This window comes from Lepidothrix coronata, unplaced genomic scaffold (genome assembly GCF_001604755.1).
Source record: "Lepidothrix coronata isolate B3197 unplaced genomic scaffold, Lepidothrix_coronata-1.0 Scaffold37, whole genome shotgun sequence".
In the NCBI taxonomy this organism is placed as follows: domain Eukaryota; kingdom Metazoa; phylum Chordata; class Aves; order Passeriformes; family Pipridae; genus Lepidothrix; species Lepidothrix coronata.
In genome coordinates this window covers 5999517-6023726 of record NW_016690217.1, presented here as the reverse complement: position 1 = coordinate 6023726, position 24210 = coordinate 5999517, and the positions used below count along the sequence as shown (strand labels likewise).

Sequence of the window (24210 nt, the reverse complement as noted above, 5' to 3'; positions counted from 1 at the left end):
ACAGGAAGGCAGATTTCTAACCATTGAAACAGGAAAGCTTGGGAACAAAGGAGGAATAAAATATGCATGTAAATGTTACAACTAAATATAAGCTCAAGAAAACCTATATGATGTGGTGTGCTTATTACTAGTGGTCTCTCAGAATCAACATCTGCTATGGGGCAAGGGTGCTCCAGAACAAATGCTGCAATCCCAGACCTGAAATCATCCCTGAAGCTTTTCTGTGGGTACAGGTTTCCTCTGACAGGAGAAAAAACCCAGACACAGAAGAAAGGAGGGCAGACTGGTTCCCTTAGTCCCTAATGTGGGACTAAGTCACAGCATGGTTGAGCCAGGGACCAGAGCAAGGGGCACAGAGCAGAGGCTGAACACCTAACAGGACAGAGTGAGCTTACCATATTTTCTGCTGACTACAAGCCAACCTTTGGTACGTGAATGCATTTGAGGATAAAATAAAAAGAAACAGACCAGCTGAAAACATTAAAACTGGAGATGAAGCTGTTTAACTACCTGTATCTCTGCTGTAATGCAGCTCATAAACTGATTTGATAATGATTCAGTATGTAACTTCAACATTAAACACTCAGAGATGAAATCTTACCTGCATTGGAACAGGATCTTTTAGGTAATATCCTTCAACAATCTGTTCTTTTCTATAGTGCTCAATGATGTCAGCAATACTGTTTCAATAAGAAAAAGAAGATTGAAACGTTAAACTCATTAATTTTTCCTCTGTTTGACAGTCTGCTTTTCCATACAACCATACAAAACTTTCTCACAGAGTTTTAATAAAATCAAGTGTTAATCATCATAATCTTCCTTGTAGCAATGAGAATTTGCTAATATACTGAAGTCAAGAAAGTTCACAAAACCGTATTCAGCACATATTAATTCTAAACTCTGCAAAATATTTTAATGAGTTGCTTAAAATGCCAAATGAGGCCACTGCACTTTCCACATTTAAGTAGCACATGTGCATTACCCACTTTCCAACTAGGCTGAAAATTGCTATTTCATTGGCAATAATTTTCCAGGTCCTAGAGTAACTAGGGAAAGAGAATGGGAGATACTCAAAGTGCAATCTCCTTCTAGGCTGTGTGTGCAAAGATAACAAACAAGGCATGTGTTCAACACAGGAACAATAGTTGATACTGTAAAAGTAACCTCAAAGCCTTCTAAATAAAGCTATATCAAGGCATCTTAGTTCACTTTTCTTTCTCTGTAATTCTGAAGCTATGAACTAGTGCAAGCTTGATATAACAATCTTCCCACACGTACTTTTAGTTTTCAGGTATATAGAATGACATGAATTTCTGTTTCAGTTTCAGTGAAATCAAATAATTAATTTCAATTATATCTGAGCTGCATAAGCCGTTTTCTGCATAAGAATTTAAACTGTGTAACATGACATAAAATAATGACTTGGTCATTTTTTTTAACAATAGCTACTGCCAACGTTTTGTAATCAATAAAACAGCATTGCATAACTTTTCTCTCTCATTTAATCAGGACTGCTGTGACCATCAATGCATCCTCTCCGTCCTTGATTAAAAATGCCAGTGTAAGGAGCAGGTGCCTAATTTCTTCCTACTTTTTAATATGGGCTGAAGGATAAACTCAGTTGTATTTTAAAACTCCTTTTCTAGTTAAGAGTACCATATAGACTAAGACTCCATGCCTTGATGGAGGCTCCGCAGCCTCTGCTCCCACTCAACTCAGATGGTCACCTACCTTACCACTACAACAGCTCAAATGCCTGAATGCTGAAATGAAGATACCAGGTATCTCCAGACATGTACACTACAGAATGTGAATCTGCAAGTGATCAGAGCTATCTAACGTGTGTAACATCAAGCATAAAATCACACTGACCACAAAACATATCTAGGGGAAAATGAATCATAGCCTTCTTCAGCATTTGACAGGAACAGAAATCCTACTTATACTAACCACGTAAAGGAAGGCATAAATAACCCTGGATTAAAAAAAAAAACAAAACAAAAAAACAACCAAAAAACCCCACAAACAAACAGACAAAAAAACCCACAAAAAACCAAACAAAAAACAACTAAACTGCTAGACTTGGTTTATAAGACATAAATAGAAATGGATCTCAATACTACATTACAGTTACTTTGGTAATTTTAAAATGCTCAGCATAGGGCTTGTTACATTCCCCAGGTCTCAGCTACTTGCATGATTTGAAAAGTATCTCACCATCGTGAACAGTATGTTTTTTTAAGTATGATTTGAAAGTTATTACAACAGCAAACATTTCAAATAACAAAGAATACAAAAAGCAGTACTAAGTGATACCAATTCTATACGCTGTTAAATTACAAAGACAAAAAACATTAAACCCATATCATTCAGCTCATCACAATACAATCAATCTACCAGTTGAATCAAAATTATCTTCCAGTTGTCTATTAAACTTTCAAATTGTGCTGTCTATCAAAATTCAAGGTAACTTGAAAGCTTGTTCACTCTATAAACTATTGAGTCAATGTTTTTTAAGTTTTCCTTTGACACAGAATCTCTAGAAACAAAGAATCATCTCTAATTTTATAGCTTTTTCTGAATGCCACCTGTTATACAGGTTAAATTTTGGAAGAAGGCAGATAGAGGAAATGAAAGGACAGAAAAAGGGCCTGGTATGCTTTCCTAACCACATGTTCTAAAATTAGAAAAATTACTGAAACACTAATAAATACTTATCTTCTACAAAGCAATTTACATAAAGAATGGTGGGAGCACACACAAAAGGAGCAGGTTACTAGAAAAAATTAAGTCGGCCTACACAGCAAAGAATATGAAATGATCACCCAAGACAAATTCTTCTGGAATACAAGCAGACATACTGTTGCTTGTATAGGTCATTGTGATTTCGGTCCCACATTTTGACATACAAAATATCCAATAAATAAAACAACTTCTTTTGGTTTGTGTTTCCTTACTATACTTACTTTTTACTTTTATATGGAAAATCTTAGTCTACCATTTATTGATACTATAACTGTAATCAGTACTCTGCAAACAAAGAGCGGGTTGTTTTCATTTTATCTTTTGTCCCAATTACAATCGCCAAACTGTAAGAGAATACGAAAAATACTATCAAGGATGATTTTGTAAAGATCTAATCAGATTTCAAAGGAGATACTTTGAGAGCACTTATGAAACAGCTTAATATAAAAAAGCTTATAGTTAATGGACACTGTCAAACAGATGCAGGTAACCAAGAAGCAGCATTTCTCACAGCCAAAATTTTCACCTTGAAGAAAAACACTACATTTTTACAGAATCCACGATGAACTCACTGCACCAAGAAATGCTTGTAGTCTCATTACCTTGCACATAAATCCACACTTTTCATATTTCTGTTCTGGATTCAATACCTATTGTTCAATACCTATTGTTTTTCAGACTCTTCTGATTAGTCAATACAACAAAACCACGTTAGTCTTCCCATGTTAAAATACTTCTTACAGTGTCCACATTTTTGAACTAGTACAAGAATTTAAAATCCCACAAAGTTATTCACTTTTTCCTGCTCCTTAATTCATGCCATCTGCAGTAGATCTTACATCACAGAATTTGGGCAAGTTAGCATCTTCATTCTGGGGCCTTATCTTGCACTGCATTCTTCATCACGTTTGAATTTCCAGCAAATTTACTAACCTGCCACACATACTAAGTTGGACTGAATGTGATTACAGTAGTAATCCTCCAAAACATGCAACAAAACTGAATCAGATTCTCTTTCACAGTGAGGAAGATCTCTGGAAACTAAGTACCAAAATACTAAAAAAAAAAAAAAAAAATAAATAAAAAAATAAATGCTTAAAGCATTCTGTCATAACTTACTGCTACTTAACTTCACAATTTAGTTTTCTGTTCAACACCATAGAATCTCCTTCAGACAAATGTAATCCATGCCTTAAGTAAATCCAGCAGAATTGTAATAACTTCATGTAGTAACTTTCTGAAGTAACACTATTTAATGCTGCAAAACCATGTGAGCCTAATAAGAGTTCCACTAACTTGCTGATAAATTTGACATCACCTAGGGTGAGGGCTCCTGGCCTATCGTCCTCCTAATAAGCCATGTAATTAGAAAATGTGCAAAAGAGCATTTACCTTCACAAAAGGCTGACACTGCAGCTCGCCTGGTTTTCAATGAGGATGTCTGGAGGCCAGACTGATTAATGAAGAAGGTATTCAAGCAGCCTAGGTGTGGCACAGGCATAGGTTCATAAGGGTCCAATTGTTTAGCCTCAAACCATCGTCCATGTGAAGTCATATGACAAAGTCCACTGAACTTCTTAGTGAGGAGACCTCGACATTTTCTCAGACACACCAGCTGCTGGATGTCTACCCACTCAGAAGCCAAGCTGGAAGTGAGAGAAATTCTCTACTGGGATGAAGAATGCCCTGGTTCTAAGTGACCAAGACTGGAAAAATGCTGATTTTTTGAGGCAGGCAATGACCTCCATCAAAAGAGGAAGGCAAGTTTTCTCTACTGAGAAGTCTTCCACCTACAGGAACTCTAAAAACAAGACTACCAAGGATGGAGGTGTACTGATAGCTTCTTCCACAAAAGGGGACACATATCTCATTATTTCTCTTTCTTTTTGTACAAATTACTATATTTTTGCACCAACGGCAGAACAAGTACATCTCAAATTTGCTCTCTGAACTGATCTGTATTTCTTTCCCAGGTATAACACACATATTAAAATGCAATTTGATAACTTTTTCTAACAATGAAGATATTTTTCCCCTTTCTTGTGCATACCCATTTCTATCATTTGAAAACTCTAATGATTGTCTCAGATAAAATTAACATTTCTATTATCCCTTTTCAAATAGCCAAGAACACACTGAGTAGTTTCCAAGCTACTTCCCACAGCATTCTCCTAATTACAGATCCACAGTCTATGGATCCACATGACCCTTACAATCCACAATTTACAGTGTGACTGAACTGGTCTGCAGAAGGACTAATACTTCAAGAGAAAAAAGGTACACTGGGGCTCTTTAAGCTTTAAGAACTTGCTCAGTAACAGGTAACTACCAAGGAAGTTAGGGAAAATAGTTTCTATAAAGAAAACCATAGTCTTAAAAGCATAGCAGTAATTATAAACAGAATCAAGTTATACAAGTATAAAATACAAACAATGCCTTTTGCCATCAAAACTTACCTATTATAGTATCTGCCTCCCATCATAAACTGATTGTTTGATGTTGGACATATTTTAAAACGCTGAATATTTTCACTGGTCCGAAAATAAAGTGAATAATCCCCCGGGGTATTATCTGAAGGCCTCACAAGAAAACTGCACACCTGACCAACTGAAAAGATATCGTAACAGTGTTAATTTTCTTAAGTGTTCTCTATAAACCCCTGTTAAATCCATTTCCACCTAAATTAGGAAGAATCGCACACTTGAAGAAATACAAAGCCTGTAAGGTAAATTCCAGCAGTGATCTCCAACTAGGTGAACTAGGACTAAGCCACCAAAATTAATAAAAAATGGTTTAGTTGTAGCCCACATCATCTTTTCCACGTCTTTAAAAAAGCACTAAAAAAGGGTTGATAATCTTTTCAAAAAGTAAGAATTTCTGTTCCAATATTTAAAGTAAGCTATTAAACAATATGGCTGAAAAATACTGATGTTTTCATTTAAAGAAATATTTGCTTTCAGAAAGTGCAAATCATGTTTATAATATATTTTCTTTTAAGTATATAAAAGCCTAGTCTCCACAGTTTTGAAGAAGACATCAAAAAGTGAAATAATTGATTACACATTTATTTATTTAAAAATTATTTAAATCAAAAATTATTACATTAACAGTACTAATAGCCACAACAGTTTTCCTCCAGTGTAGTTTTCTACTGAAGTAACAACCACAGGGATTTGAGACTCTTAAGATACCTACATATGTTCTGACATAAAAGCAAGTTTTGCCACACTCTAATATTAAAAGGATCCTTTTTGTGCCATTTCACTATTACTATTTCAATCATAAATACATGTACCTGTCATCAGCAAATTGTAAGCCTCTTGTTTGGAGATCTTCCCGTGGAACCATCTTAACAAAGATGAAGAGAAAAATCAGAAAGCAAGACTACCAGCTCTCTGTTTTGGTTGTGGTGACATTCAAGGCTCTAGTACCTATGAATTAATCTTTATTTAAACAGATCTAATATATATAGCTGAGACAATGAATATGCTACTTAATGATTCTGTTCCACCAATACCATGAAAAAAGTAACATTAACAGGTATATAAATAATTTCAATAAAAATATCCAACACTTGGAGCTGATGTCCAAATCAACTCTGTTTAGAGATTAAAATGAATTATCTAAAGAGCAGACAATTTGATAGGCATTATTTGAAGTCAGTATCATACAGCAGTTTACTTGAATCATGAAATCCAAAGCTCAAACAAGGAAGTTAAAACACTGCACAGAAAACCACAAACTCAAATTTGCCAGAGCTGTGGAAATAAAACCTAGTTTTGTTAGACTTATGAATACAAACTGCTTTGATCACACACCTTGTACCTTCCCAGAGTTCTGTGTCAGAGCAGTATTCCATAAAAGTTCAGCAGCCTCTGCCTAGCCTTAGCCTGATACTTAGCACTAGTCAGTTGCTACAACTGCTACATGCTGCAGCTTAATATTCTGTATTCAAATGAAAGCTAAAAATACGGCTTCTTTATGTATCAGAAAAGAGCCCAATTTCTAACTTTCTTCCTATACTACCTTTAGGGTATGCTCAAGGTAATCTCCTCTGTATTTCTCTGAAAGGCAAAGAAATGTTGAAAGACAGTATAACAGTTCCAAACATCTGCTACCAGCTACTTTGCAAAAAAGTAAATAAAAAATTCCACATTTGAAGGGCTCCATAGTGCCAAATTGATTAGCAGAACTCAGTACACAACAAACATACCAGCAAAATGCCTCCTTCAGCCACCAGCCTCTTGGAGACTAAAAAGTGGGCAACAGTGAAAAAGCAGCAAGTGCAAACTGACAAATGAGGACATCAGATTAAATAACCAAGCCACTAGTAATTTTTTATTTGCAACTCATCTTCACTTTGTAGTATCTTTGGGCTGGAAGTTCATCAAGTCCAACCATTAACCCTGCACTGCGAAGCCCATCACTAAATCACATCTCGAAATGCCACATCTACACACATTTTAAATCCCTCCAGGATGATGATTCCACCACTGTCCTGGGCAGTGTATTCCCAGGTTTGACAACCCTTTCAGTGAAGACATTTTTCCCTGATACCCAATCTAATTTTCTCCTGGTGTAATCTGAGGCTGTTTCTTCTGTCCTATCACTTGTTAGGAGCAGAGACAGATCCCCACATGGCTACAATCTCCTTTCAGGTAGTTGTAGAGTGAGAAGTTACCCCCTGAGCCTCCTTTTCTCCAGGCTGAGCCCCCTTTACTCCCTCTGCCTCTCCTCATCACACTTGTGCTCCAGACCCTTGTCCTGTTCTGTTGCCCTTCTCTGGACTTGCTCTAACACCTCAATGTCTTTCTTGCCATGAGCAGCCAAGAACTGAACACAGGACTTGAGGTGTAGCCTCACCAGGGCCTTGTACAGAGAGATAATCATTGCCTTGGTCCTGCTGGCCACACTACTGCTGATCCAAGCCAGGATGCCATTGGCCTTCTTGGCCACCTGGGCACACAGCCAGCCATTGTCAACTAGCACCCCCATGTCTTTTTCCCGTATGCAGCTTTCCAGACACCCTTCTTCCAGACTGTATTGCTGCCTGGGGTTGTTGTGATCCAAGGGCAGGAACGACCTCTTGACCTTGTGGAATCTCCTACCACTGGCCTCGACCCATCAATCCAGACTGTCCAGATCCCCCTGCAGAACCCTCCCATCCTCCAGCAGATCAACTCTACCACTCACGAGGCTAACAGACACTTTTCTAACACTCTAGTATTTCTAGTATTTTAGTATTTCTAGTACTTTGCTCTCTCTCCGGTACTTAAGAGTACTCTACAGCAACTCTGTTCAAGAAATACTCCATTGTGCATATTTTGGCTGAAAGTGATTATACATGGACTCATCCAAGAATTCAACACTGCAATATCCATTAGCAGTAGGCACACCTATCTCAGGACCCTTTCATGTTAATTATCCATGCATCTTCAGCAGGTAATACATAAAAATGTCTTGAAATGAAAAAACAAATCTCTTTGGTAAAAAAAAAAGCTTGGAAATCTCATAGTTGAAGTTTACAAACAGTTATGATTGCTTTTAATAACAAAACAAAAATCCTTACATTTTGCCTTCATGAGGATCTTCTTCTCTTCCCTATGAAAAAATTAACATATTAAGTGCATGACGACAGTACAGCTCAATTCAAAAAATAAATGTCATAAGTTAAGACCTTCTGTAGAAAATATACAAAACACTTAGAAGTCTGAGGCATTTTTGAACTAAAGGGCTTACTACGATTCTGTGAAAAGTTTTCCTCTTCATTCATTAAGTGGAAATTCAGCCAAAATATGTTCTTTCAGAGGATTGTTTCTCTCATGTTTCAAGTCCTTTTTTAAGAGGTGGTAACCTCCTAAAATCTCAACTTTCCTAAGCTTAAATTAGCCACTGACCTATCAATCTACAGATCAAGTCTAGTACTGCCACTTCAATTTAGTCATTCACATCCTGACACAGGTCTGAGAGAAGCATCTCGGGTAACACTACTATTAGCAAAACACATGTACTGTACAGGAAAATATTATAAAAAGTATATTTTCTTTTTTTTCCTCTTGTCAATAAATTTTTAAGCCAAATTTCATCCTTGTATGAAGAGAAAGACCTGCCACGATGCAAAATTACATTTTGTGGAGTTTGACATTTCATGGCAACGGTAAGAAAGAAATGCAACTGAAATGAGTAGCAGATTCTTCATCAGGACAGTCAAGTTCAGGGAAGTGCTTAGCAAATTTACAGTACCATTTGTTTCTACCTGTATTTGGACAACACATGAATAGGCATTTTTGATACTGAATTAGGCTTAAAGGCTTGTTGCAGTATTCTAGAGCTACTAGATCAAATTACTTGGTTTAGAAAAGTACATAATTAGAAAACAAGCAACTAAACGTCACTAGTTTTTGTTCATTCAAATATTATTTTACAAAAAGCATCTCATTCATTTAAGAAATTTGAATACAAAAATTACTTACCACGTCTTCTACCAGGTCTTCTACAATAAGACCTTGTTCATCTGTCCGAAGGTTTGTAACCCACATCCAGCCATCTTCCAATTCATTATGGACAATAAACATGTCTCCTTTAAGGAAACTGAAGAGGGTTACAGTAAGATTTAAGTCAGAGATACAATCGTAATATAAACTTTAATAAACACAGTGAATTCTTAAATATAATTTCCACAAAATATTTGGGAAAACCTACTTGTGAAAAACGCATGAATTCATACTCCAAGCATATCATGTGTATTCTTCCTCACAGTTAAGAGGCTGCTATATAAAAGCTTTTGTATTTTTTATTTATGTTTGGTATCTAATATATACTTCAGTGCTATCAACTTCAAAAATAACACCACAACAATATTAAAAGACAGTAACACTGTTCTTTTATCAAGAGAGATCAAATACTAAACACAAGTAAAATAACCCTCAGTAGTCTATAAGAAAATAATATTCCTTTTATTGAAAAATAATCTTGCATAATAGAAGCTGTGGAATATCTGTTCTTTCTGTTCTTACATATGAAGACAAATGATACAAAGAGAGTGTAGAACAGCTACCAGAGAAGCCGCACAATTCACTTCATGAAATGCATAGGAAGCATTAACATACAGAATCACAAAATCAACTAGACTAGAAAAAACCTGAGATCAAGTCCAACCTATGACTGAACACCATCTTGTCAACTAGACTATGGCACTAAGTGCCATATCCAGTCTTTTCTCAAACACCTTCAGGGATGGTGACTCCACCAGCTCCCTGGGCAGTCCATTCCAGTGTCTAATCACCCTTTCTGTGAAGAAATTCCTCCTAATGTCCAACCTAAAGCTCCCCTGGTAACGCTTAAGACTAGGTCCTCTCATCACTAGCTGCCTGGGAGAGTAGCCTGACTCTCATCTGGCTACAACCTCCTTTCAGGTAGTTGTAAAGAGTCTCCCCTGAGCCTCCTCTTCTCCAGGCTGAACAGCCCAGCTCCCTCAGCCTCTCCTCATAGGACTTGTGTTCAAGTCCCTTCACCAGCCTAGTTGCTCTTCTCTGGACCTGCTCCAGCACCTCAATATCCTTCCTAAACTGAGGGGCCCAGAACTGGACACAATACTCAAGGTGTGGCCTCACCAGCACTGAGTACAAGGGAAGAATCATTTCCCCGGTCCTGCTGGCCACGCTGTTCCTGATACAAGTTAGGATGCCACTGGCCTTCTTGGCCACCTGGGCACACTGCTGGCTCATGCTGCTTCCCCCTGCCAGTAGCACTGCATGGTGTTGTTGTGCTCAAACTGTAGGACCCAGCACCTAGTCTATGGGAGTTTCATTTCTGGAAGGTTAGTGTAGGCTACTCCTTACCCCAAACTCAGGTCATATGAAAACCTTTCACTGTAGCACCTATTTTTCAATCAAGTTTCATGACACATTAGGGTACAGGAAAAAGAATAAAGGATCAAAGCTCATTAATTACTATTTCAGTCAAAAATTACATAGCAAATGTCTATGGCATGTCTCTTATTTGAAACAGGTTAACAGAAAAGGCATTAACTTCAACAATAGCACACAGCAAGAATTAAAGAACAAAAAGCAACAAACCGCTATTGAAAACAAAGAATAAATTCAGCTGCTTTTGAACCTTAACAGAAGACAGATAACAAGAACACATTCCATCAGCTGTACTGTTACTACATAGAACACAGGCTGAAACTAACTCAGTAATACTTCAAACTTGCTAAATATTAACTATGATATTAAAATTCTAAGTCAAGATTCTCTGAAATGCATAATGTCTTCATGAGCATATTAATTCTATCTAGAACAAAATGAGAACTTTGGTCCCAGCTATGCCATGTAAACTCAAAACCCAAACAGAAACTTTGCATTTCAGCTCTATCCTAAAAGAGGAAGAAAAGGTTTAATTTTTTACAATTTTTGTTATAATAGTAAAGTAATAAAATGCTTTTTCCTCTTAAGTTGGTAGGTGCAATAAGGCACTTAATGGACTCAGTCTCCTCTCTTATTCTCACACATAATAGGAAGCCTTATTTGCAATATGCCATTGGAAAGGCCCTTCCTTGTCTTATCACCTTCTTAAAAAGCATAACTGCAAAACCAAATATCCTCATATCATCTTTTAAAGGGTCACATAGGACTGGACTGCAACCCTTGGAATACATTTCCTTTCCAAAGAGGATATAAAACTCTCATACCTTTCGCTACATTTTAGGCTTATGGTCCCAAAGCCAAGCCAATTCCCAGTTCTGGTGTATTACATCTACTTAAGAAACCAGAACTACTCCTTAATAAGATTAGAAATCACTACAAATCTCTTTCAAATACTCCTACTTTTCTATCTGAAAAAAAATCCATTTAAAGAAAGCAGTACCAATTCTAAGTAACCACAAAATGCTCTTCTGTTGAAAAGCCCTTTTTTCCTTTTCTTAAATTTATCCGTAGTCAAGGTTCACTTTCTAGTGGTTTGAATTGTTTGCTTTGAACTTTTTATCTACTAACAGTTCTGTGGCAGTTCAGGAAAAAAACCTAGCTCACTTCTTTCACATACTCACATTTCCGCACAGAATTCTTTCACACAAACTTACTTTTTTGGTAAAAATCTAGGGCTTTTAAAAACTATAACATTAGTAATTTTATTTCTATAAACTTAATGTACCTTCCCTTACAACTAATATAAACAAATACTGAGAATAAAAAGTCTTATTGTTATTTCAAAGAAAGAACAGAGAGGCATCATCCTTTAATCTGTGTTAAGTTTAAAGATGCAGCTGGGCAGTATTTGCATATGAACATCTACTTAAATCCTCAGTATTCGTAAGTACTCTTGAGAATTTTGCAGCTACTACTATTATTCAAACATACCTTATTTCATCAGTTTCTGGCACTTTGGTGTAAGGTAGAATTGCTCGAACTCTCCTTCTGTCCTCCACAGGCTACAATGTAAGAGGAGAGATCAAAGATAATAATAATACTCTTCTCTATAGTGTAGAATCCTTCTCCCCAGCATTATGCTATTCTGAGGCAAAGGACTGGTAACATCACTTACATCTCCCCTGCCAGTTTTGAACTTTCAAAGCTCAAAACCACTGAGAGCTGGAAATGCATAATTAATACACTTAGCTAAGAGAGCTCTCATTTTAAACTTCTTTCTCACTTAGACTGGAAGAAATGTCCAGAAGTTTAACATTTAGAAACATTGTTATTTAGATTTTGGGTTTTGTTGCGTGGGATATTATGCAATGTTTTGTTTCATTTTAATTACTTATATTGTTTAAAGGATGGGCACGTAAAAGAAACCTTGGTTATCTCCAGACTGCATATTTTGAAACCATCGCTTGATACCACAGACCAGTAAAGGTTACGTTACAACAGTGCTCTTTATTTGCCAAGATCTGCACACTTTCTTGTTTATTTCTGTCTACTTAAAATGCTGTTACTACATTTGGAGATAACTGCAACACCTCTAGCTTCCTTATTATATATTTTCAATAAATAGTGGGGTTTTTTTAAATCACTACTTTGTATCAGTAAAAATGCATTTTTATATTCCCTATAGTTCCACACATGCCTTTGCAGAACTACAGGAAACTTTCTAAAGTGGTTTTCCCAAAGATAACTATGAATGGTGATTAAAGTTAAGAACATTTAGGTTAAGCTACAATTCAGAATTTTGCTATAAAATGTTACTACTTGCCTCTGGAGGTGCTACTGGAAATAGCAGCTTTTCCCCTTTCAGTAAACAGGACACGTGACTGTAATAACCGATCAGGTCTGAGAGTGAAGCAAAACGACGTCCACCAATGTAATAATCCCCGCACATGGCAATAATCCTGTTAATTAAAAAAAAAAGAAGTTTGACACTAGAAAAATTTTTGCTACCTTTTTTTTTTAAAGAAAAGGAGATTAGGATCATGTTTGATTCTTAAAACAGTGCCTATATGCAGCAAAGTGCAGTATTACAGGATCTCTATAAACATTTAATTAAACCTTAGCTAATGAATATTTAATCAAAAATTACAGATATATATTGCCTAATACACCAGTCTTCTATCTAAAGAAAGTGCTGATTTACAGAAAAGACAATACATTTGTCAGAACTAACTGACACTAAAAGGAGAAAAATGTGTTGAGTGTCCTGGAAAACTGAAGCAATGCACTGGAAGACACAACAGTATTATTATTTGTATCATACCGGACATACACCTTTTATGATCACAGACAAATTTAATGAAGTAGCGAAGTATTTTAACAAAAAACTACTACATTTGATTATACAATACAGAAAACTAACACCTTCGAAAATTAGTCCCTTCGTTACAGTTAGCTTAGCATCCATATTAATCGTTAAGAAATTACTTCAGAATAATCAAAGTATGTCCTTTTTACTCAAATTAAAAATTTGATAACTAATGGAAAAAAGCTTACACAACCATTTCAGTAATTTAACTTCCTACAGAACTGTTTATTATTATTTAAGGTTGGTGATTTTTCTTAAAGCAGAGATTCTTTAATGCATAGTTTGAACTAAATTATTTCTCCCAAACAGTGACATAAAATGTACACAGAGATGAATCTTCAGAGATTAAATCTAAAGTTTATAAGCATATAGCACTGCAAGGGGAGTCAGAAAACAATATAACTCTAAGGACACAGGTTAGGTGTTTTAGCAGATTTTCTCTAAGATTCCTTGGCAAATTATTCAACAGGGATTAGGTTCTAAATGAAATTTAGTGTTTTGGATTATTATTTCAACAAGCTTAAATGAAACCTTTCTTCAGAACACTGAGTTAGCAAATACAGAAAGACTTCTGTAATCACCGAAAACTCTGAAGGAAAAGATTAAAAATAAATATATTCTCTCAAAGTATATTGTATCACTGACTCACCAAAAACATGCTGCATATATGACTGTATACAACTTTCAAGGGACACCAAAAGAACTGAAAGAAAGATTCCTTAAGGATTGAAAATATTTTTCTTAGGGAATTGGAAATCATTTGATCATTTTCTATCCGAGATGCACCCACTTTTACGGGGTGCATAAACCAACAGCCAATTGCCTGACACTGACTTCAAAAGGAGAAGCTCTTAAAAATAATTCAAGACTCCAAAACAGCACTAGAAGGCAAGTATGGCCAGAGTTTCCTTTTCTGCTACTGCTTACACAGGAAGCAGTTCCCATATGTGTATCAGTACAGCTGAGAAGCTGAAACTGAGAGCTCAGATGGTAAGATGCAAACTTAAGGTACTATCTGTGTGTCACATTGTCTGCACTTAGTAGAATTATGCCTTCATGGCTATAGTACATCAAGACCTCTGAATCACACTTCATCACACAGTAGATGCAACCAAAACCTCCCCACATTTGCAAGCCATGCACATAGTGGCTCATAAGACGGTGTTCTGGATAATTCCCAACTTCATAAGAAGTATTTGCTTCCAACTTGTTTGTTAGGACCAAGACAACTGACAAATACTTCTTTTACTGCTGAAGAAATGCATTTGCCTTCCTATTTTGTAAAGAGGAACATTACACTGCAGCACTCCACCTGCTGACTAACCTTCAAGCTGCTCTAAGAATACACCTCATTTACACCAAGGAATAAACGAACTTCATAATGCACACTTGTCTGACAATGGTAAAGTAATCCAAGCTACCACTCTGGATAAAGAGCTACTTGTATTACAAACAACTAATTCTAACACATGCTGAAAGCTGTTTCCAGCAAACGTTTTGATTATTAAATACCTCTTTGTTTCTTCTTTTTCTTCCTTTTTTTTTTCCCTGGGTTCTTTTTTTTTTCATTTTTTCCCCTCCAAATTAAGGAAGCAAACAGATATGCTAGCACTTTAACTATGCCATGTGAGCTACAATGACTACTATGGAACAGACTCAAAACAATCTCCTTGACTGACTAATGAAGCCTGTATGTTGCTTAAAGTCTATTCAAAACCACTTTAGACTAGCTTCTGTATACAGATATTTTCGGTTTCCTGACACTTTTGTTCTTTATTTTATAAAGTAATTTTAAGCATCATATTTTAAAACAATTAACACAAGTAAAAAGCTGTACAACATAAGCATAAAGAGTAAAAAATACTGAATTATAATACAATGATAGTTTTCTGCTTGCACCCTACTGAGTTCTGAAACAAAAAATAAATGGATCACAGTATTCAAAATAAAACATTTAATTCTCACCTAAAATGATTGACATTTGTTTTACTAAGGAATGAAAGCACAAATGAACCTGGTCTCCGATCACTCTCTCGAATAAGGTAACTTCCAGGTTTTCCCGCTTGTCGAAGACGTTCTTCTGCAATTGTTCGGTCAAGTTTTCCATGATACCACCTGAAAAAGAGTAACAATGGGTGTCCTTAGGACTTAAGGGTTTTGTTTATTCTCACACAACAGATATATGAAACTAACAAAAGATTTCAGTCAAAAGTGATGTAACTTCAAAGCTTTGTTTCGAAGTTATTACATTGCTACAAGTTTAACCTCCAAGTTTACCTATTTCTAATAAACAATACTTTTAACACAGCCAAGTTTTTCAGGTAACTTGCTTTTCCCAAGGAACCACCCTAACGTGGAGGGTCTATATGTATCCTCAGTTTTTTTCTCCTCCCTAATTTGCTTATTTTAAACAGGAACAGAGATGAGTGATATGACTTGGAAGACTCCTGCATTTTAAGCCTACACAGGCTTTAGTTCAGGCTGGATATTTCAAAAGCACAAACTGAGAAGTGCATGGTATCAGCCTGCTTATCAGCTGACAGAGATACTGCTGCAGCAAAGCCTGTGAATGGGACAGCAGCCACCAGACCACCATCCAGCCCCAAAGCCATCTTTCCTAATCACGATGTGTACCCTATCAATTGAAAATGAGTGTTGATGCACAGCAAATCACAGACTGCAAAGTACAACAAGGGAATACTTCAATCTACTGTTATCATTCAAGCATTCAATCACCTTACTCAGTTTATTTACAAGCCTTTGTGAGAACCCTTGTTCTATCCAAAATGATCAAATATTACTTCCTTAAAAAAAAAAAAAAAAAAGGCAGCAATGGAGAGCACTTTTCAAATAGGGCCAACCATTGCTCTCACCACCTTCACAAAGCCACAGCATGTTCCAGAGTTATATACTGTAATAATTCATTAGCTCCACCAACTAACTCTGCTTAATTCAAACTTTAATTTTTACATTCAAGAAAACATCACCTTCCAAACAGCCACTGTTTTAGACAATTTAAATACTTCACTATTTCAGATCACGTGCCTTTTAGTTCTAACACTTCGCACATGTCTTGCAAGAGTCACAAAAATGCAATTTGGAACAGATATGTAAATGACCTTTTGAACTAATATATGCAAGAATACCAAATATGTCACGGATTGCAGTTCCAAAAAAAAATCTAAATAGCTAAACTGTTGATAAAATCTGACCAGATGCATTTTTTTCTACAAAATGGAAGCCAAAGCTTTGAGAGCTTTTGTCAAAAGAAAAATCAGATAGACTAAACTAGTAAAAATCGTTTTACCAGTAGAAGCAGCACCAGCACAGATACTGTTTACCCTGGCAAAGCCATGTGCTTGCTAATAGAGGTCTCATTTGCCTCTCTTCCTCATCCTGATCAAAACAAGTTCAACCAGAAAGAGCACTGTTGTGTATGTGCAACACACAGCACTTAAGACCGCTGCAGGCCAAGTTACATTACCGAGATCCTGTGTCATCCCATTCCAGGGCACAGCAGCCTTGTGAACAGAAACCTGTCATTCAAAGATGGTCCACAAAAAAGTGGATCATACTTCCCCTCCCAGAAGGGTCCTTTAGGAAATGAAACAAAATCAAAACTGTCAATTTTGAAGTACCTAGGATAAAATACTCTGCTTGTCAGTGTGCACAGCATAGGTGAAACTCGAGTGAGTTTGTTCCCAGCACATGTCACCACTGGGCTCTGCTTTCCTGGATAGCCTGACTTTCATGAAGTATGAAACTGCCTAGAGATACAAGAAGCTTTCCTGATCAAGAAATTCAAGGAAACCAACATTCCATAAAGTCTATTTTAAACTAACAATAGGTTTAACTGTGCTTTTATTTCTTCCTATTTATCACCCACATCAGAAAAATAATGTTAATTCTTTTGAGAAACACATGTATTACAGTGCCAAACTAAAAAAAAAAGGCACAATTTCAAAATGAGGAAGGTGGAAGTCTTAGTAAGAACAGAAATTACCAATAAAAAATTTACTGAGAAAAAAAAAGGCAGGATCATATGCAAAAAAAAAAATCAACTTTTCTGAAAGGGACAGGGATTTCTAACAACGACAGCACAAACTTGGGTGCTCCAATTTTCAGTCCAGAAGCTTTGAACAAGGAGAACACCCTCCTTGCTGGTGACAGCAATATATATATATTGGTATAGCCCACATATGGGAGGTCACTTTCTCTAACACTGAACAGGCACTCTGTCCCATTCAACCATCTTACATCAACCCTACCAGAAAACATTTATTACTGGTAAAGCAAGGTTAAAAATTACTTGCTGCCCCATTTAAGGAAAAGTTTGTTTTCTGAAATAAAAATATCGAGTTAACTTCTGAGTGCAACTAAAATCAGTGTCACTGAGTTGGTATTTGAAATATTAACTTCTGATGGAAAAAACACCGTATTTTACAGCTCACTATGCATTAGTGTAATGCACGAATTACTCCATGTAGCACTACTCACAGAGATAAATATTAACCCTAAATTTAATACAAATTGCAGCAAAGCAGTCAGTGTTGAGCAATGATAACAGAGAACAGTTCAAGTGACATCATCCTCAGGAAGCCTCTGTAGATAGCACACATCTTTAAAGAACAGGATACACACTCAAGTGCAAGTATGTATGATACCAATAGAGTATGCAAAATGCTTGTCAAGAAATAACTACATTTTTCCAGAGAGCAGAATTTTATCACTAGACAAAACCAGTTTATTCAAGCAATATACAATCTAAGAGTGTTGAAAGACTTCATAGTCAGAAGTGCACATCTTATAATTCATCTACTTATTGCCTGTTTTCAGTGTTATAGAAAGATGCACTCTGCAAATTTGATATCAAAGTTCTTGAAGGTAATGATGCAAGCAGTAAAGACTGTTTTACAAAACTGAAGTATTTGATTTGATTTAAGGATATTAAGTGCTCAGCTAAGGAGTTGCATCATATATTTTCTTAATACTTCTGTTAAACTGCTGTGGGGTTTTTTTTTTGCTTTGAAATACACCCATAGATCAATTTTTCTGTGAATACTGATGAATGTACCGAGCACTGATGAAAAATGTTAAGAACACTTACGCTGTATTGTCAGTTACACAGAAAGATCCATTCAACGGTCAGTGCCAAAGAAAGTACAACAGAAATGAGTAAATTACAGAACCTGCCATATTCGTAATTTCATCAGAGAACAGACTGCAAACACTATGAAGGATACGACCACACTACCATAATTTCTGAAATGAAGTCCCAGATTCTTTGGTTTTAACCTTCAATCAAGTATATTAGTGAAGCTTGAGCTCATTATTTCTGCAAAAATACACTAAAATAAACCACCTCTCCCTCTGAGTTTTGTAAGTCAAGACCAACAACTTCAGTATTTTTCAACCAAAACAGCTTCAAGTTTAATGTTTTCACAGTCAGAAGCAATGCTTAACCATACAGGTTCTTAACAGATGCAAAAGGAAGTGCTATGTACAGTGCACTATAAGTCTCATGAAAGGAATTACGATTTGGATTGGAAGGTATCACTTAAAAAACTTGCCTTGCTCTTCAAACATGAAGTTGCCACGTGGCTATGACTTATCAAATGCCTGCACTCAAAACAATAATTCGCTACCACTTAGATGTATATCCTCCCTCATTGCAAAAGACAAGATCCCCATAATTTCTAGTTGCCTCTGCTTGCCTGCCTAGTCCTATCTAGGAACACCTGTGTATTTCTAACATTAACTTTGCAACTTCTTACATGCTGACAATCCACTATTTTCAGTGTGTTTTAAGCAAACAATTCAATGACATTCTAAATCACAGCTAGTGCTCTAACAATACAGTTGCTTTTACAACAAGCACTGAAAGAGAAAACTTAAGTAGCCTTGTAAGAGAATGTTATGAAATGATTCAACTATAAAATGTCCTACCAACTACAGATCACAATTCCGGTGGTTGTTTCTCTGACCACCTGTTTAACTATCTGCTTTAATAAACTTGTATAATTGTGTTTTATTTTGCTTCTAAGAGAATACTAATAATAGGCTTCCATGTTTCACAAACCAGTCAAAAACTGTGCATGAAAATACTTCCATCTGCCAGTTTAAATCAAAAGCAGCATGTTAAAAACCCCAACCCTATATATCAGGATCTTAATGACAGCAAGCAGACAGAACGCAGAAACAATAATATCACAAACAGCTTATGCATCAACCCAAGAAATACAGAGCTGTGCAAGAGAATGGTCCCTACACTACAGTCACAGCTACATCCAGTGGTTGACAGCCATATGCCAAATCATAAACCTCATGGAATGAGCTGCACTGCAGTCAGAGCTGTTACCTTTGGTCTGCATGCAAACAAGAGATCCTTAAATTTTCGTATGCTCCAAGGAAGATGCTGGGTACCACACACCCAGCCACACCAGTCTGATCAGGCCAGCCAGCACTCTCTGCTGTGAGCAGGACTGCAGCTACACTGCATCCCTTTAGCAAGCCCACAGCAACAGGGCTTCTGGCCCCAACATGGACACACAAGGCCCATGCAAGGCACAGGCTGCTCACAAAGAGGTAGCAGATGGTAAATTTACCATGTGGAAGGAGTCAGTTGCTATTGTGCGTGGAAGCATGTCACACTGTACAAGCAAGTCCTTTTATTTACATATTTCCTTTTTACATGTGGGAAACACAAGTATGAAGCTTTGCTGTTCCACTAAAGAATTCTGCTCTTACAGTACACTGCAATTTTTACTTGGGAACACAGTAGGTTAGTGACGAGACAATAAAAGATAAATTGCAGAAGGGGAGAAAAAGTGAATTTCAGCATTTTAGAACAAATACAGACGTTGATAACAGCTGCAGACCTCTCTATTTCCATATAGAAAAAGCTATGGTGCACAGAAAAAAAAGTCATTAAATGTCATATCCACTTCACTCACAGCTCTTCTCAGCCATAACTTGCTGCTTCCAGAAAACCCATTAAAAACAACAGAGAACTTGAAGGAGTCACGTCAGAGCCCCCCTTTTAGCAATTCAGACACTGCCTTAGCGCCTTTCACACATTACAGATTCTTGTTACCACCTCCTGAGACCATGAGCTCTGTTCCAATTAGAAGCAAAACAGCAAAGATTACCTAGAACTGGTGAAAATCCTCAATTTCAAAAGGCACGTAGAAGTCTCAAGTACAATTTCATGAAGACAAAGGAGAAAATTACACAACAAAACGTCTTGAATGTCTTCTTATTCTGTTAACATCAACCATGCTCCCCTCAAGCCTTCCATCTGAAGATTCAATGCTCCTATTCACTGTTCAAGTTTCATTTCAGTCTTACAGCTTCTCTCAGCCTAAAACGCATTCTTAGCTTTACCATTTGTATCCAGACTCTGCCTTTTAGCACTTTATCCCCCATCTCCATCAGATTTGTAAGGCTGATTACTGCCTTTATGCACATAATTTGTAGAGCTTAAACTAAATTTCAGTCAGACTTTACTAAATTCACCTCCTCTTCCTGTCTTGTTAGTTACTGTTCAGTAGTTACCAATTTTTGACCAAATCTTTGCAGCTCTCCACATCACAAAAAACTTGCTACCAGAAAAAGATCTGCAAATATGCTAAAATGGATGCACCTCTAAGATAAAGGAACTCTGAGATGAACAAAACAGATCAAACAAAAACCTCAGTATGTCTTAACAAAGAGAATACACAAAGATGAAAGAGCAAGATAAGCATACAGTAGAAGAAGAATACATTTAAATAACTTCACAAAGGGCAGAAAGGTTCTAAAAGTTTCAATTGCTGTAGCAAACAATGCTATAACTTTAAGAGATAGATGTGACAACAGCATAATATCCAGCACTGAAAAGACTGACTGCCTATCTCATTTTTTTGCAAGAGCCACCAATAAGCAAGTGAAATACAGCTAAAACTGATGAAAAATAGCTCTTGAAACAGCTTGCTTTTTTCCTACTGAAGGATCAGATTAGGAAATGAATTCTGGAATTCATTAAAGGTTTTAGCTAGAAAATTCCCATTTTTACATGCTATGTTAACTGGGCCCTCAGGTCAAAAATGCACCTTTTTCTGTTTGAACTGGGAGTAACTACTACAGAAATAATGTTAATAGTACTACACAAATAAGCAGATACTTTTTTACAATAATTAAGGAAATTCTAAGATGTTCTTCAGCTTGTCAGCCATTACCCTCATTAAATCTACCACAGGCTCCTTCACCTTCCTCTCCTCCTTCCACCTCACTCTCACTAACAAAGCACAGGTTTTGGTTTTGTGTTTCACTCTCACCTCCTCCTGCAAGACGGATTGCCTCTCTAGAGAGATGTGTCACGCCCACAGATAGATAACTGCTTCTATAATGAGAAAACCCTGACAATTTGTAGAGAGTACAACCCATACACAACAAATCTAATGACATGACATAAAATTGTGTGCATACAACTATAAAGAGGAAAAAAACCCTGCTTCTAGATTTGAATAATTGAGATGATTACTACAGAAGCTTGGTAGTATTTTGCTTCTAGAGGAATAAAGACACTTCTCTATCACCCCTTTTAATTATGCAAGTATCCAAGCTTGAATCTTGTAACATCTCTGGTGCTAACTCTAAGATGGCAATATTGAGAAGAAATTGATTGATTTATGGTTACTCTTAAATTTTACATATAAAAAATGATGCAATTTATCTATAAAATAACCATAGAAAACCTAATCAGCCATAGACAGAATATCCTATTGTGCATGTGCTACACATGGCTGAATATTTACATACATATGCATAATTTTATGGAAAGCAAGAGGTGGGCTAAAAATAGTAACAATAAAGAAGGAGAACAAAATTTCATAGAAACATCTTACACAAATCTACACATAATTACCATATGATTCCTGAACTGATCATTAAAGGTTGGCTAAATCTAGATGGTGATCATCCCACTCCACCCAGCTGTGAGGCTGCCACTGGAGGACTGTGTCCAGTTCTGCTCCACACAAGTCAAGAAAGATGTGAACAGACTGGAGAGGGCCCAAAGGAGGGCCCAAAAAGATGAACAAAGGGCTGGAAAACCTGCCCTGTGACAAAAGAATGAGCTTGGCCCCTTCTCGCTGAACAAGAGAAGGCTCAGGGGCATCTCATCACAGTGTTCCAGTAGTTAAAGTTATTCATTTAAACTCCCTCAGGAGGAAGAAAAACCTCACTGGAGGTTTTCAAGATGTGACTGGACAGGATGATAGATAATCTCAGTTATACTCCCTTTCCCATACAAGGACTCCCTGAAACAACATCTCAGCCTTGGCCATATTGATCAACATAACTGGTCTACTCTGGCCTCCAGTCGGGAGGTCTGGAGACACACCATCTATAACGCTGCTGATGCCTTTGAGAAAGCACGCAGGATCACCCTTGAGGAGAAAAGGCAACGCAGAAAGAATTGTGCCTCACAGAATATACCATCTAAGGAGTCTTTCTGTTGTGCCTTTTGCAACCAGACATGCCTGTCTCATATTGGCCTTTTCAGCCACCAACGCACTTGCAACAAACGTGGGTAGAGCCCTCCCCAAATCTTCGTTCGCGAAGCCCAGCCATGAGACGAGATGAGATGAGACTCCCTTTCCCACAAAAGGTTGGGATACAGGATCTTCCAAGGTCCCTCCTAATCTGGGCCATTTTTTGGTTCTATGGTTCTATATATTCCAACCCTGATGAAACTTTATACTCACAAAAAACCCAAACAATTACCACTTAAGGATGAACAACTATTGCTATTTCAGTTTGGAAAAAAAACAAAACACTAACAAAACTAACTGATTTGGTGTGAAGGTGGCCTGAGAAGCGGTTGAAAATACCGAAATTTGAACATGAAAATGAATTTTTTAGGGTCTGATCACCATAAGAATCAGACTGCTAACTTACCATAACACCCACTGGATACACTAAGTGTCCTGGAGACCTCAATACTCCATTCCTAAAATACAACTGGAGCTTTAAAGTTAATCTAGCAACATTCATTTGTATACATTAATTTCTACATGCTAGCCAATTGTAATCAAAATATACCTTAGAAGGAAATGGTAGGTAACTGAAACAATTTAATCAATATTTAAATAGCACTGTTAGGTAGCTTAGAAAGACCCTTTTTTAAAGGCAAGTTCTTGTGCTTTTACAGCAGAAATTAAGACATATGCCTATATAGAAAGTAATGAAATACTCTTTTTGCCAACCTAAATATTCCTTGTACTTCCATTACAAATCTTCCCTCTTAGCTACTGTCCTGACTTTATTCCTGAGTACTTCAAGGAATGATTTTCATCAAATAGGTCTGTAACATGGATCCTCAACTATAAACAGTATTTTTATACATCTAGATAGAATCACCACAGGTAACCACTGGAGATCATCCAGTTCAACCTTGCCCCCCCCCCCTTTACAGGTAGGATCAGCTACATCCAGTTGCTCAGGGTTATGGGTTATGAACATCTTCCAACTACAGAGACTCCATGACCACTCTCAGCAATTTCTATCACTGTTTGACAACCTCCACCATTAAAAAAAAAATAATTCTTTTGTATTTAGATGGAAATTCAAGTTTTTTAATTTGTCTCCATTGCCTCTTGACCTGCCACAGAAATCACTGAGGTTAGTCTGGCTCTCTCATCTCATCCCATCCCATCAGATCTTTATACTCATGTTTAAGACCCACTCAAG

The 24210-nt window shown here is 36.8% G+C and overlaps 1 protein-coding gene across 1 annotated transcript in view; it reads right to left on the bottom strand.

Annotated features, from left to right (window-relative positions):
* The window catches only part of RASA1 (RAS p21 protein activator 1), a 51692-nt gene that overhangs the window by 20912 nt on the left and 6570 nt on the right, over positions 1 to 24210 (bottom strand). Inside the window, exons 2-9 of the mRNA XM_017812685.1 lie at positions 15445 to 15594; positions 12937 to 13072; positions 12105 to 12175; positions 9219 to 9336; positions 8315 to 8346; positions 6041 to 6093; positions 5202 to 5352; positions 602 to 680 (exon numbers count right to left, since the gene is read on the bottom strand). Coding sequence (XP_017668174.1) covers positions 602 to 680; positions 5202 to 5352; positions 6041 to 6093; positions 8315 to 8346; positions 9219 to 9336; positions 12105 to 12175; positions 12937 to 13072; positions 15445 to 15594 — 790 coding nt within the window. The remainder of the gene's footprint in view (positions 1 to 601; positions 681 to 5201; positions 5353 to 6040; positions 6094 to 8314; positions 8347 to 9218; positions 9337 to 12104; positions 12176 to 12936; positions 13073 to 15444; positions 15595 to 24210) is intronic.